This window comes from Gekko japonicus, unplaced genomic scaffold, assembly GCF_001447785.1.
Source record: "Gekko japonicus isolate JY-2015 unplaced genomic scaffold, Gekko_japonicus_V1.1 scaffold1475, whole genome shotgun sequence".
Classification (NCBI taxonomy): domain Eukaryota; kingdom Metazoa; phylum Chordata; class Lepidosauria; order Squamata; family Gekkonidae; genus Gekko; species Gekko japonicus.
In genome coordinates this window covers 329,677-344,353 of record NW_015166464.1, presented here as the reverse complement: position 1 = coordinate 344,353, position 14,677 = coordinate 329,677, and the positions used below count along the sequence as shown (strand labels likewise).

The 14,677-nt window shown below is 46.6% G+C and overlaps 1 protein-coding gene across 1 annotated transcript in view; it reads left to right on the top strand.

The window, feature by feature from the left end:
* Positions 1-419: 419 nt before the first annotated feature.
* Positions 420-14,677, top strand: part of SLC43A3 (solute carrier family 43 member 3) — a 56,769-nt gene continuing 42,511 nt past the window's right edge. Inside the window, exons 1-4 of the mRNA XM_015412086.1 lie at positions 420-477; positions 581-817; positions 3,851-3,980; positions 14,210-14,256. Of these exons, the coding sequence (XP_015267572.1) occupies positions 631-817; positions 3,851-3,980; positions 14,210-14,256 (364 nt within the window). The 5' untranslated portion in view covers positions 420-477; positions 581-630. The remainder of the gene's footprint in view (positions 478-580; positions 818-3,850; positions 3,981-14,209; positions 14,257-14,677) is intronic.

Sequence of the window (14,677 nt, the reverse complement as noted above, 5' to 3'; positions counted from 1 at the left end):
TTCATAAGACAATCATCATAATTTGAACTTCCTGACAGTAACAGACTGATTTTATAACATACTTTATCATGTAGCATCCTCCGCCCACTTTTAAAAATATGACCATATGTCCACCCTGAGTGCTTTAGCAGTCCAGCCTAGATGTCCTCAGAACTGCTAGATCATTGATTGCTTACCTACTGGCAAATTAGATAGTTGAAAGCTGGTTTCTCTTTTTGCCTGTAATATCCAGCCTTTTCTTATAACTCAGTCTTTATGATGCATATCCAGAGATCTTGCTTTATTCCTGCTCATGATCTCATGCAATTACCATAAAATTGTTTCCTTTGCTTCCACTAGGCCTAGTATCTCTTTAAAAATTTTACTTGTTGCTTTCCAGATTCTTGTAGGCTGTTGAAAGGAAGCTGTTACACATTCTAGCCCAAAGGCATTATCTCCGTGGTGGATGAGGGTTTCCTCTGGCTCTAACTTAGAAATGTATGAACTGTTGGCCTAGAGTGTGACTCTGATATATCTAACATTGATTTCCAAGAGTGTCTAAGATAACTTTATTGCTTATGCATTTTCTCTGTCATTGCAGGGTCAGAAAAAGAATCCCCTCCAGATCAGCAGGACAGCATCTTCAGTGCCATGGAGCATTTAAGCTCAGAGAAGGCCAAACGTCTGGCCACACTGCTCTCTGGTCTGGTGGAATGCATGTGCTTTGCAGGAGTCATTTTTGGATGGGCATCCCTGGTCTATGTCCTCAAGGATTTGCACTACTTCAAGGACCTGTGTGTGCCAGTTGCCAATCAGACAGCAAATTCCACACTGGATGGTATGGTTGGGGAAGCAGGGTGGAGGTGGGGTGGTTTATGTCTCATCTGACTCTTAATTCTTTTATTAATTTTTCAAAACTTTGACTTGATTTAGATTTCATAATAAATGGAAATATTAGAGATAACATTCCACTGAAATCTTTGTACCCCACTTAATTACATCAGTTGAGCAACGGTTGAAAAGAATGCCAAACTATATTCAATTGAGATACATCCTTCCCTCTTTTTAAGAATGTCAATTTGATCACCAAAAAGGTTGCTTTACATTTTATAATCCATTCTTCCATCCACAGAATATTATCTGACTTCCAATATTTCGCAAAGCTGGCTCTTAGTAGCTCTGGGTTTAATCGGTATACACAGATATACTGGATGAAACACTGTCTTTCTCCCAAGCTTGCAGCTGTAAATGGCCAGCAAGCTAGATTCCCTTGATAGGATAGCTACTTGAAAGAATTCTGACTTCCTTGCCCAGTGGCAAGCTGGAGCCCATTCCTTCCTCATATGTACTCCCTAGTAAGTAGGGATGGGCACAGACCCGAACACCAAACCAAAATCCGGGCTGAACATCGCCTTTTTGGGGCTCAGACGGACCGGCTCAAAGGTCATGTGTCCGGAAGCTTGAGTGCCTGATCTTCGCACTCTCAGCTTGGAAGCATTCAGCTACTTTTGCCAGAGAAACCCCACCCCTGTCGTTTTGCACTGAAAAGTGTGTGTGTGTGGGATTTTTCAGCCATCGAGGGACTAGTGCTAGGCACCTGAGGCTGACAGGCATCTCCAGTTTCCAATCAGAGACATCCATCCTTCTCCCTCAACCGTTGGTACGCCCCCATCAGTCCAGGGTCTGAGTCTGGGAAACGGTTATGACTGAAAAGCGTCCCACTGATGGGCATGGGGGCACGGCTGCAGTCTGCTGCATTGAAGGAATTCTGCATCCCACCTGGTGATGCCAGTGTGGTGAAGTGCCAGGTGTGCGGGGTACATGTTCGTCAGGGGAGAGATCCGCATCACTTAACCACTAGTGTACTACAGAGGCACTTGCATCAGTCACACCCCAATTTGACTCCACTGGTGGGTGGGCCCCCTGAGCCTGCCACACAGCACAGGGCACAAACTCCAAGTCAATGGGAAGAGGGAGGCCGGGAGGGGTGGGCCATCACGGTGGGGTCTGTGGCCTCCCCCCGGGTTCCCCCAGGCACACCACCCTTCCAGAGAGCATGCTCGTTGGGTCCTCCCCAGTGCCTGGGAAGAGGACGAGGGCCAGCCTTTCTCTCTGGTGGAGGGTGTGGGCTTTTGGGGGCTACTACGTTGCGTGGCCCTGTGGTACACCATTCCCTCCAGGAGGACCATGAGCTGGCGCATACTGCTTGCCATGTATCAGTCCGCAGTTCGTCTGGTGAAAGCCGAGATAGCCAAGGCACGAGGAGAACCATCCACCTGATGGCCAACCTTTGGAGCGGCCAGCACCACGGCTACCTCTCCCTCACCGCACACTGGTGGCAACTCCAGGAGTTCTGGCAAGGGCAGGGGGACCCGCTGCCCCAAGCAGGGATGGGCACACTTCTGTCCGGTTACAAGGTGGTGCTCCTCCATGCTCAGGGTATGAACATGGAGCACACATTGGTGAATATCCCCGCAGCCATTTGGAGTAGCCTGAAGACGTGGTTTGAGGGGAAACAGATAACCCGTGGCTCTCTGGTCATGGACCCACATTGCTGGTGGGTGGAGGGTGGGGCCCGGGGAGACAGTGCCACCCGTCCCTGTGTGGGTGTTCCCTGGGCTGGGTGGGAGGTCCTGCTTGGTCGGTGATCCCATTGCCATTCAAGGGTGAATGGGCCCGGGGAAAGAGCACCTGCCGTCCCCGTCGCCTTCCCGGGCAGGGTAGGAGGCTGGGCCCCAACCAGTCTTCACTTCCAAAGTGCTGGGTGGTTGGACCCAGGAAGACAGAGGCTCCGGCAACCGTGTGGGTGGTCCCCAGGGAGGTCCTCTGGGAGTCGGGTGCCTGCAGCTGAACCAGTTCTGCTCTGGACTGTCTGAAACCATCACTGGAGAAGTCCTCCAGAAGCAGTTTCCTGGGGGGCACCGGTCTTGGGGGTCTGCTACTCGTACCCTCCAGACCCGACAGGCACGTGACTTGTGGGGGCATGTGGAGGGCCACCCCAGGGAGGGGCTGTGCAAGTTGGAGGCCTCTGGCTCACCCAGGTCAGTTTTGGTCACTCCCGAACCGGCAGGGGGGACGACCCATTGAAAAGTATTGTCTCTTTGGGGCCCCCCCAAAGTCCAAGAGGGACCAACTTGGACATGACAAGGAGAGTGAGCTGAAATTGTGCTGAGAATCTGGGTCCCCGGGACCTCCCGGGGGGTTTTCTGCATCCGGATGGGTTTGCGCATCGGCTGCACTTTGGTTTGAGAACCGGTCTGGGAATGGGGTCGGTTCGGTTCAGTCCAGGGCAAAATTTTGAAAGTGCCCATCCCTACTAGTAAGCATTTTAGTATGCCTGTTTTAATGGCATACTTGTATTAGTTCCTGTGCTGTTTTTTGTGTTTGTAGACTGCAAAATTGCAAAGAGCAGCACAGGAATGTTTTGGGACATGGAAGGATCACTGGCCCTGCTTTGTTGTGGATAGAAGACTGGACCACAGGCCTAGTATGGACACAATCAACCATTTCAGGCTTCCAGTACCAGGGCTTAGTCCTGGAACATCTGAAGTGGCCGTAAGGAGTCCTTTTGAAGGCAGGCAGAATATGCATTTTCCAGGCCTTAAGTCGCCATAACCAATCCCAGCGCAGCTGATGTAGTGGCTGTAAAACTATCAGGAGGGTTTGATTCCTGATGTCTCCCATTTAGAAAGTAAACTCTAGTGATTATCAATGTAGAATTAGGTGTTGCTGGAGATGAACTGGATGAGAGGATGTGGAAAGACCAAAGCTAGAGATGGAGGCTTACGGAGAGTAAGTAAGGGCTTGAGGGCTAATGCATAGAAGCCACGTGGAATCAGGAACTGTGTCTAAATTCCCTGTCTGTTTGCAGACTGCCGTGCCCAGGATGAGCAGTTCTCCCTCATCTTCACTATTGGCTCCTTCATGAACAACTTTATGACCTTTCCCACAGGCTACATCTTTGATCGCTTTGGCACCACAGTAGCCCGACTGATTGCCATGTAAGTGCTTGGTCCAGACCGGTTCCCTGTTCACCTTCTCAGGGATCTCTGCCCCATGGAAACAAACAGGATTGCCAGAAACCTATCTCAAAAGGCTCCTGCATCTTTAATAGATGTCTGGCAGGGAGAAATTTGACAGTGGTGAATCCCATCACCACAGCTCTAGGAAGAGAGAAGTTGAACCAATTGGTTTCCATCCTGACACACAACACTTAAAATGAGAGCTTTGGACTAAGAGCTGGTGACTTGAGATGATCATTTTGTCCACCCTGGTTCTGGGAATGCTGGAAGGTTGGATTTTCCCTTTGAGTCCGGTCTCCTTGTCATAAAGTTCCCTTCATTTGGAAGGGACAGATGAAGTCCCATTCGCTTGGCATACAGAGAACAGAATGGGCCATGCATTCTCTTCCATACTTTCCCCTCTCTCCCCCCCTTTCATTCCTTCCCTCAGTCTATCTTGGCTTCCAGACAGTGGGAATAATAAATGCCTGTTATCTTTGAAGACCCAGATGGCTTCCTAAGTCTTCTATGCCCCAGGTTACTGAGAACTTTCTCTTGACTTGACGCTAAACTTCACAAATACTTTTGTGCAGTGTGCTACCCCTTTCAGGAAACACTGTGCCCAAAGGACGTAGAACAAAAACAGCTGCCAGTTTTTCATTAAGTCTTTGGGCTGTGTTTAAAACACAAGTTTCTTGTAAGGGTTCATTATTCCAGATATGTATTTGAATGCATGTGCTTGCTTTGCATTAATGTTTTTCTAAAGAACAGTGGGTGCTCAATTACATTTTTTATTAAGGGCTGGAGTAGCAAAGGGAAATGTTGGGAGGACAGATAAGTAAAATTGGTGAAAGCAAGATCTGTAAAAATTGTGGGATCTGGGGAAGATGATCAGGAATTGTAAAGGACACTGAATGGTTGTTCACATGACTTTCTGGACCCATGACAGTTGCAGTCTTTCATCTGCTGGTGCCGATAGTTGGAGACTACCTATGGCATGTATTGAACTCATGGAGGCATTTGTCACTTAGTCAAAAGAGTACCTGAAGATAATATTTCAAAATTTCATGTTTTTACATTCCAAACTTAAGTCTGTCTCCATTTGAATTTGTGCAAAATTCCATTTCAGCCGTAATGTTGATGCCCCAAAGCCATCCATTGGCCAAGGTTCCCATCTCGTATCTTTCTAAGTTGTTCTCCACATTGGAGCAGGTAGGGAGGAGGGAGCAGTAGAAACGTGCTATTTCATAGTCCAAAATAAACTCCAAGATGTCCAGTTCAGGATTAGTGATCAGATTCTTTGTTTTCATGGTGAATCTGGCAGCTATGTGGCATCTGCACACAGCCCCTAATATCTGCACACAGCACACAGCCTCATTCCCCGTAGCTGGTACTTCAAAGAAAGATATGGGTTACTTCAGATTACCAGGAACTCTCATGAGTAGTGGTTTTTCTGGCTTTGGTGGTGGTCAGGAAAATACACGAAAGGATTGAAGGAATGTACGGCCATCAACACAGATTGTTGTGAACTACTTATTAGATCTGTTGCCATCCTGAGGCATTTCCTCCTCTTAGTGATGCTCCTGGTGGACAATGGTCCACACATTCTGAATGGAGAACAGAAGTTGAGAGAATATGTGAGTTGCTGAAGGCCACCCTGTACGTTCACAGCTTCAAGTAGGATGCAGACTGAAGGCCCTGGGTCCAAAGGCACCCCTCTTTCCACATTACCCCCGATATAATTATTCCACTGCATGTGGCTTCTCATGGTGCTGCCATGGTCTGCCAGGGTCACTTTTGTCTATAGTGACTGACAACAGTTGTCTGGGCTCTCAGATACAGATCTTTTATATCGCCTACCTGATCCTTTTAACTGGAGATGCTGGGGATTGAACCTGGGAACTTCTGCATGCAAGTCAGATGTTCTCTCACTGAGCCACCCCTCCCTCCATAGGCGTAATCTTCGTGGGGGCGGCGGGGCTTCAGCCCCCGCCGAAATTTTCAGGAAGGTGCTCAGCCTCCCCCGGGAGCCACCCTTGCTCCTAGCACAGCAATGCCTCTGGCACAGCCCCAGCCCCCCCCGGGAAATTGGAAAGTCTACACCCTTGCCTCCCTCTGCTTAGGAATTCTGTGGTGGCAGCATTGGGGAAAATTACAAACATAGGTGTGGGTGTCCATTTCCAGTTTCAGCATATCTCATCATGGCTGGACGCTGGCTTGCAAGGGAGGGACCCCTTATTCTCCTTCCCTTCCACTACTTGGGTTGTGGCTCATTGCCCATAGCCAGTGCAGACTCACTTCTGGGATAGTGCAAAGTCAACACGGGGTTTGTTAGTCCTTTGCTGCTGTGTTGTTTATATGAACAGCTTCCAGATGAGATTACATATATGTAATCTGCATTATCGTAATGGCTCTAAAAAGGTTCTCACTATTGCATAAACCGTGGCAGCCACATGTGTGTCCCCTCATGGGCTTCCATCCACATTAGCACTTCCACAGGTGCAAGGATGTCTGCTCCCCATAGAATGTGACTTTTCCTGCCTCCAACAACAGCCTGAAATCCCCCCCACCCTGGTTGTTTCTGCGGAGAGTACAGAATAAGGGATCATTGGGTTTATTGTCGATAGGGGAGCCATGTTTTGCACCAGCAAGACATCTGATCTCTGTTCTGCAAAAGGCGTTTCTGATGGAAGCACTGCTCAGCCTACAGGGATGGAAGTTCAAAGGTTCCAGTGATCATAGCCCAGGAAATAGATACTTGCTGTGGCAGCAGTTTAAGTTCCTTAATTGGCTGAGTATATTAATGGAATGGGCAAAGTCATGCGGCTCTTGTGAGTGGATTAATTAACCATGTGAAGAAGAGTAATGCTGAGGTGGCTGTTTTCGATTGTCCACCCCCTTCTCCCATTCTCTCAGCGTATGAGGTCAGCTCACTGGAGTTGTGCAACTGTTTTCTCCCAGAAATGTCCATCTCAAGACATAAACGGATCAAGGGCCATTGGTCAGTGCCAGTCTACTCTTGAGTGAGAAGGCCTTTGGCTTTCTAAACCTACATATACAAGGGCGCTTTCATAATACCTGTAGTATCACAGGGGAATTATTGGCCCTTGCCTTGCAATGATTTCTTGTCCTGTCCAGGGTTGTGTGTGAAATGTGATTCTATGATTACAGTGTTAGTTACAGAAGTCTGTGCTAGCGGAAAGAGTTCAATGTGGATGGGCATGGATCTGTTCACAAGCCAAAATTCAGCATGAACTTGACCTGGTTCATAGCTTGTGTGCCAACGTTTGGGAAAGGCACCTTTTCCAGACACTTACTGGACGTTTGCCCAGTTTGGTTCTGCTGTTGGGCCATTTCAGCCTGAGAGTGGATGGGAGCTCCCCACTGTCAGACTTGAATGGCTGCGAGCCATTAAACACGTCCCTTTTGCTCCCCCCTGCTTCAAAGCGGGGGTAAGCAGAATGAACAGGTTAAATGGCTGCCAGCCATTTAACTCTTCCTGGGCATTCACCTGTTTTCTCCAGCCAGGAGAAAGTGGGATCCAAACTGGCTGGGTTCAGGGTTTGGTTCGGGACTTCCTGAACCCCAAACCAAGCCAGAATTTTTGGGTTTATGCCCATCCCTAGAGTTTAGCATCCTGGGATTGAAAGTCAGTATTCATTTTGTAAAAGCAAAAAAAAAAAAAAAGTTTCTGACATTTGTGACTATGAACATAAACTTGAATATGTGGGCAGTGTCCTGATTAAAGGAATCCAGAAACCACAATTTCTCAAGATTAAGTGGTGGGAGCTGCACAGTAAAGTTATGATCCGTTACGGAAAAAAGAAGCAAATATTTTATTCACCCTATTCCCTGGGTAAGGGGGACTTTGGGGCAGCCTTTTACAGACATTCTTGGCTGTCCACAGGAGATGGAGATGGTCTTTGTGCAACATGTGATCCTCCAGGCCAGATGCAGCCCACTTTAGAAATGCTTGGGAACTCTTGTTTTTGCAACCCCAGGCAGGCAAGAGTAGGTTTTATTGAGCTTCTAGTATGGCACCATACTTGGCTGATGAGTTGTGTTCTGCTTGTTGGATCATAAGTTGTGCATGCCTGATATAAATCAACTATCTGGGAGCATTTTGAGTACGGAGAGATGCATTCCAATTTCAGAGTAATGTTCCTGATATAACCTGGTGTCCAAGCCTTGTGGGAGTTTTGTACTGCCGCGTGCTGTTCCTTCATTTTTGTTATTGTTACTTTCTCGATGTAGCTTTTTTACGCGTTTAATGTGTCCTTCTAGCAACCTGGTGAATCATGGCTTTTATTCTTATCCCCCCCCTTAGGGCAGATGGGCGATGAGGCTGATGGAAAGATAGTGTCTTTGCCATGTTCCCTCAGTGGCATCATGGCTGAGTTTGAACCAAGAGCTAAGGCCAGTGTCTAAGGCTGAAGCACCTTGACTGGGAGTCAAACTGGGTCTGATCCCCCAACACTGGTTCAGAGCTTTATTTTCACTAACACAAATTCAAACCTAAGATCTCTCAGTTGCCTTGCACTGAACTGTTCAACACAAAATCTAGTAACCAGTTCAAAGTAAATATTTCAGTAATTAGAAATTTCAGAGGATCTTTTGAGATTGGTGAGAAAGATTTGCCTAGAGATACAGGCAAAAAGCAGTGCCTGAATCTGTGACTCAGAGAAGCTGGAGAAGAAGCACAATTTGCCACAGTGGCAGAAGGATGAGCCAAATAGCATGATGCTGCTTTCTTTGTGATGATTTGGGGGAGGGGGATGAAATCTATACAAGAACATAAGAGAAGCCAATGCTGGATCAGGCCAATGGCCCATCCAGTCCAACACTCTGTCACACAGTGGCCAAAAATACCAGGTGCCATCAGGAGGTCCACCAGTGGATGTCTGGTTTTTGGCAGCACGATGGCGGACGCGACCCTAGTGAACTCCCGGGGTCACGATCCGAACACCAGTGGATAGGAGGGGGGCGATTGTCCGCTACCCCCCCGGAGCCCTTGTGTTTGGGCTCCTAGCCATGGGGCTTTTGAGGGATTGCCTCTTTGCCAGCTCAATGCCGGGGAATCGAGGCTTCCCTCCACCCTGAAGGTCCTACTGTTGTGCGACCGCATGACTCTAGAGTCGCTGACTGGGACAAGCGCGTGAAGATCAGGCGTTTTACATGTACCTGAGGTGGGTCCTAGGACCAACGATGAACTGTGAGTCGTGGTAAAAGCAAAACACCGAGTTTCGGCTAGAAAGCCCCTCTGATTTAAGCGAGCGGGGGGGGGGACTCCCAGACGTGATATCCAAGCAGATCATTTTAAAAAGAGGGTGCCGGATGTAAAAGCCATAGAACTGATTTAAGAAGCACACAGCAGCGCAGCAAAGCATTTTGGTGGAAAACAGAGACTTTAGCAAACTTCTCTAAAAGTAAACAATCCTCAAAAATGGTGGGGCAGAGAGGCGAGAAAGAGAAACCATCGCAGCTTAAGCCTCCTTGGGGAAGTAGAAGCCTGAGACTGGAAGCTACCAACGAGCTTTCACAGCTATTAGCTGAATCATTGCGGCCTCTGCTGGACCAGATGACAAACTGACTACTTTGAACCAGAACTTCGCTGCACAACAACTGGAACTGAATGAAACCAAGAAATTAACAAAGCAAACAGCAGAAACACTGAAGAAAGTTAATGCCAAATCTAAAAAGGTGAAAAAGCGTGTACAGGAGTTGGAAAAGAAAAGAATTACTGACAAATCTGTGCCGTAGCTCAAATTTTACCCTATATGGATTTGTATTTTCTGATCTCCTATTGTATGTATATACGTATGCCAATAAAGGCTTGTCAAAGTGAAGTATTACTGACGAATCTCAGCTTTTGCAACTACAAATGGAAAAAGCAAGCTTTATCCTGAGATTCCAAGGGGTTCCTGAGACAAAAGGAGAGAATCTAAAACAAGTATTGGGTGATCTACTTGCACCAGTGGCAGATTTGATAACGGAATATCTTCAAAGTGAAATGGATGTGGTCTACCGATCATATTCGGAATATATTAAGAAAAATTATCTGCCTGGAGAAATAGTGGTTAGATTCTCAAAAAGACATGTGAGGGACCAAATCTTGAAAACAACATCAGGAATACCCCTGAAAATCAACGGTAACACCATATGGATACTAAAAGACATTCCATTTGAAATTAGAAAGAAGAGGAAGTAATTCAAAGACTTGGCATTGTTTTTACAAACAAAAAACATACAGTACAAATCGTTGGTTCCCGAAGGCCTACTCTTCAGAATAAATGAAAAAAAGAAAGAATTGACTCTGTTAAGAAAGCAAATAAATTCTTGAAGCAGCAACTGGGAAGGTCTGGAGAAGACGACAAAGATGACGACCAGAGTAAAGAAAGCAGTGAAAACTCATCTTCAATGTCGGAGGTGGTCTCTGATTCTGAGTTGGGGGCTGCGACCTCCAAAAGAGACTATGATTTGAGGAAAAGAAATGCCAAGAAATGAGATGCTGAGAAACTCTGAATTCCACCTTTAAGAAGCTACATTTAGTTTGATACTTTAGTGATTGCCTTAAACAGTAATTGATATCGGGTTTTGGGGAATATTGGCTAGATTTAAACATTCAAGCTCATTGTATTAATAATAGATTAATCATTTTATAAGCTTATGTAATGATCTTCACTACTTGGGTTTTTAGTGGTTAACTTTCCTTTCTCCTTTAGATATTAGATTTCCTTTCCTATTTTCTTTGTAGTTTATAGAAAAGCAATAAAAAATCCCCTTCGGGAGGCCAAAAAAAAGGAGGTCCACCAGTGGGGGGCCAGGACACTAGAAGCCCTCCCACTGTTTCATAAATACAGAGCACCAAAAATACAGAGCATCCCTTGCCCCAGACTGAGAGTTCCTATCTATACCTTGTGGCTAATAGCCACTGATGGACCTCTGCTCCATATGTTTATCCAATTCTGTCTTGAAGCTGTCCATGCTTGTAGCTGCCACCACCTCCTGTGGCAGTGAATTTCATGTGTTCATCACTCTTTGGGTGAAGAAGTACTTCCTTTTATCCATTCTAACCTGACTGCTTAGCAATTTTATTGAGTGATTTGTTCCCAGTTCTCAATATAAGAGCGGGCAAGAGCCCCACCCCCTTCTCTTTTTGACCATCAGTAAGGGAGACTCCCTCCCTCCCTTTCTTGCAGAGCGGGTGCAAGCTGGTCACCCGTTCAGGGGCCAGGAAGGAGTTTTTCCCTTCTGGTGGATTAGCACTAGCCCAGATGGATTTTTTTTACCTACTCTACTCTGGAAAGGGTAGCAAGTAATCTACCAGTTTCCGTAACGCCTAGACATTGGTACTCCATGTTGGCGGTAGCAGTGCAGGTCAAGTTGCTTGAATAGTACACAGTACACCTTAGGTGAGCACCATGGGGCACCATTTGGATGGTGAAGAGTTAACCCTCAGACCAGGCCTGGGGCCTCAGTGACTTCCTGGGACAGGAAGCCCTTGAGTGGTGTCATTATCCTTGATCCATAGGCCTTGTAGCTAGGAAGACAGGAAGTGGCACACTTCCCTCAAGCATCATGAAGGCTTGGCAAGGAGGAGCCTGGGCCATATGTATGTGACGGCGCAAGGCTCGGAGCTGGAGTGGCCTCGCCCATAAATTCAAGGATGCGCAAAGAAGAGGAGGCCTGGCTCTTCTGTATCCCACCAATTGCCTGCACTGCAAATGGATTTGGAGTGGGGTTTGTCTTGGGGGCGCCAGATCCCCTTTAATCTGTCCATCATCTGTAAGAAAGACACTATTTCCCCATAGACCACAGGAGAAACTGAAGGGCTGAGAGGAACGGCAAAACAGGTTCTGTTCATTCTCCAGTCTCTTGCATTTTGGCTTGTGACTCATCCTCCTTTCGAACAAGGACAATGCAAAGCTACAGTGTGGGCTAATTTTGAACTCCTGAAGTATTGCAAATAGGGAACTGAAGTCTAATTTGCTTCATTTTATTATAAGCATTCAGATAAGAAATCTGTAGGTGGGGTTCACATGATTAAATATTTCTATCTAAATATTTCTACATTCCTGTATATAGACAAGTGGCAGCTGAAGGAGAAGGGTTCGGTCGTGCCCTTCTCTCTGACCGGCCCATTTTCTGTGCATGGGGAACATTTTTGCTTGGAAGCTCTTTCGGTCCTAGTGCCCTCCCCCCTGCAGTCTGAAGAGTTAAAATTGAGGAACTATTTTGCAACCTCAGCTGTTGCTTGTGGGAACCAGGCTGTCGAGAGTTCCCAAAAAGCAAGAAACGTAGTCTTGGTCCCTAGTTGGATTCTTCTGTTCATGAACATCATATCAGTAAAAATGAAACCAAGGACCCGAGAAATGCCTTGCTGGATAAGGCCAAGATCCACTCTGTTTCCTACACAGGCCAAGTAGACATGATAAGGGAATGCAAGAAATTATTGTTTCTTCTTTGCCCTCCAACATCTGGCATTCAGAGGTATCCTGTCTCTGTCTCTGGGGGCTCCAGTTAACCTTTTCTCCATGAATCTGAATCTGATTGTTTTAAGAAGCCACCTAAGGGAGCTGCTGGCTAAATTTGCACTGCAAAGGATGGCTTCTTTTTGTCTGTGCTGACTGCCAGTCAGTTTCATTGGATGCATTCCCAAGCTCAGTGATTTAGCAAGGGAAAAGGGGGGGGAGAGATCCTATCTGTTGTCTTCAACTATTCCTGATTATATAAACTTCTATCACATGGTCTTTAGTGATCAGTATACTAATTATTGAATGGCTTGCCCTTATGTAGACGACAGAATCAACCAAGCCAGGCCTCCCAGAGGCAAAGTAGGGGGTCCTACATGCTTGGGGAGCTCTCCAGGTGGCAGAGACATAGGGCTTTGTAAATGAACCGAAAGAGAAAAACCCCTCAGAATCAGCCTGGTGATGACATCATGTGGAGGGTAGTTGAGAGCAACCCCCCCCCAAGGGCTGCGTAATCAGCCTGCCCCACGCCTCTGAAAGCCGAGAGGATCCTGGAAGGGGAGAGGGGGCAGGGTGGGGGCGGGATCCCCCCCCCATGTGCCCCCTTTCCCTGCTTTGTTTCCTCATGAGTTGCCTGAACTAAAAAGCCCCTCTCTGGATGTTGTTTTTTCATATAAGTTTCTGATCATTTTAGTTTCTGTATCTTTACAGCAATATGTTATCTTTATTGAGATGAGGTAATCAGTTATTCTAAATGTGACCACACCAAAGAGTTATATAATGGCACTATATTCGATTTCAGTGCCAGAAGACTATTTTTTTTAATGTTGATGATATACTAATCAATATAAACAGAGTATCTGAGGAATGAAATCATTCTGTCCTCTCGGTGGACAAGTGTTGCTGACTCCTGGAGGATGTGGCAGGAGTGCATAAAAATACCATCTTCAATACAGACATACTGTTCAAGTCAAGTGCAAATGCGAGAGTTTTTGATGTTAATAATATGAAATGAATTTGAACCAGTGAAAACTAGTCCAACATTGTGGAACAGGCTTCTGACACATGTTTTTAAAATTAGTGCCTGAACTGGAACTCAACTAGGGTTGTACTGAACAAAACATTTTTACAAACTTGCTTGAATAAATGACCAGAGACTGTGGTCTATACTGCTGTGTTTCTCTGATTGTACATAGGATCCTATTTATGTAATCATGTGAATACTTGTGCTCTGCTTTCATTCTTTCTGGTGTTTCCAGACGTCTAAAATCCGAATGCATTTGGTTATTGAGCGTCCCGTCCTGTCGACTGTCCTGGACTCACTCTGTGTTGATCCGCCTGGAGTCCCTGTGAGGAAGGGGGACTAGAATTAACATGAATGAATAATAAATAAATGGGGGGGGGAGAGACCCACAAATGAGGCTGAACCAGACTTAAGTGCAGATTTTTTAATGCTTCCGCTCTCGGCTCACAGTTCTCCTGTCTGAATCTTTTTGTTCTTCTGAATCCACCCCTGCATTCTCTTCTCCCGCAAGGCTACTGCCACCTTTCCCCTTTGTTTCCTGGTGCCACTTGTCCCCTCTGCTCTGAACTGACGTGTTTCTTTTCCTCCACGGCCCCTGGTCCTCACAGCTGTCTGCCACAGGATGGGAACCTGGTGAATGTTCACTTTGTCTAATGAGGAATCAAGGAAGACAGTAGTTCACCTGGCTACCCACAGGTCCAGTTGATAGCTTAGGACATCTCTTTGTCTTCCAGATCTTTCTACACTACAGGCACCCTCCTTATTGCATTTTCATCAGAAGGTGAGTACTCCTGGAGGAAGGGCTGGACATGTGTGGGATGATAGTGAACCTTAAGCAGAATAGCTTCGGGGCATATTTGCATCTAGGGACTGAGTTCAATTCCTGCCTTGGTGCCAGGGCATTTAGCAACACTGGCCCTCTGCAGTTTGTTTTTATTATGAAAGAGCATGAAGACTGTTGCAGTCATCTTAGTCATCCTGGCACACCTGGGCCAACTTGCTGTGGGCTTGGTCGAACTGAGCCCTCTCTTCCCCATATGTGATCAGTAGAGCTCCCTGCTGGAAACACGTAAAGTAAACCGTTGATTTCCAGGGATACCCCATGACATCAGCTCAGGAATGAACTGCACATGATCTTGGCATTTCAAGCGCAGAACTCTGCTTGTAGTCTGGCCCTATAAACAGTGGGGTGTGGGTGTCTG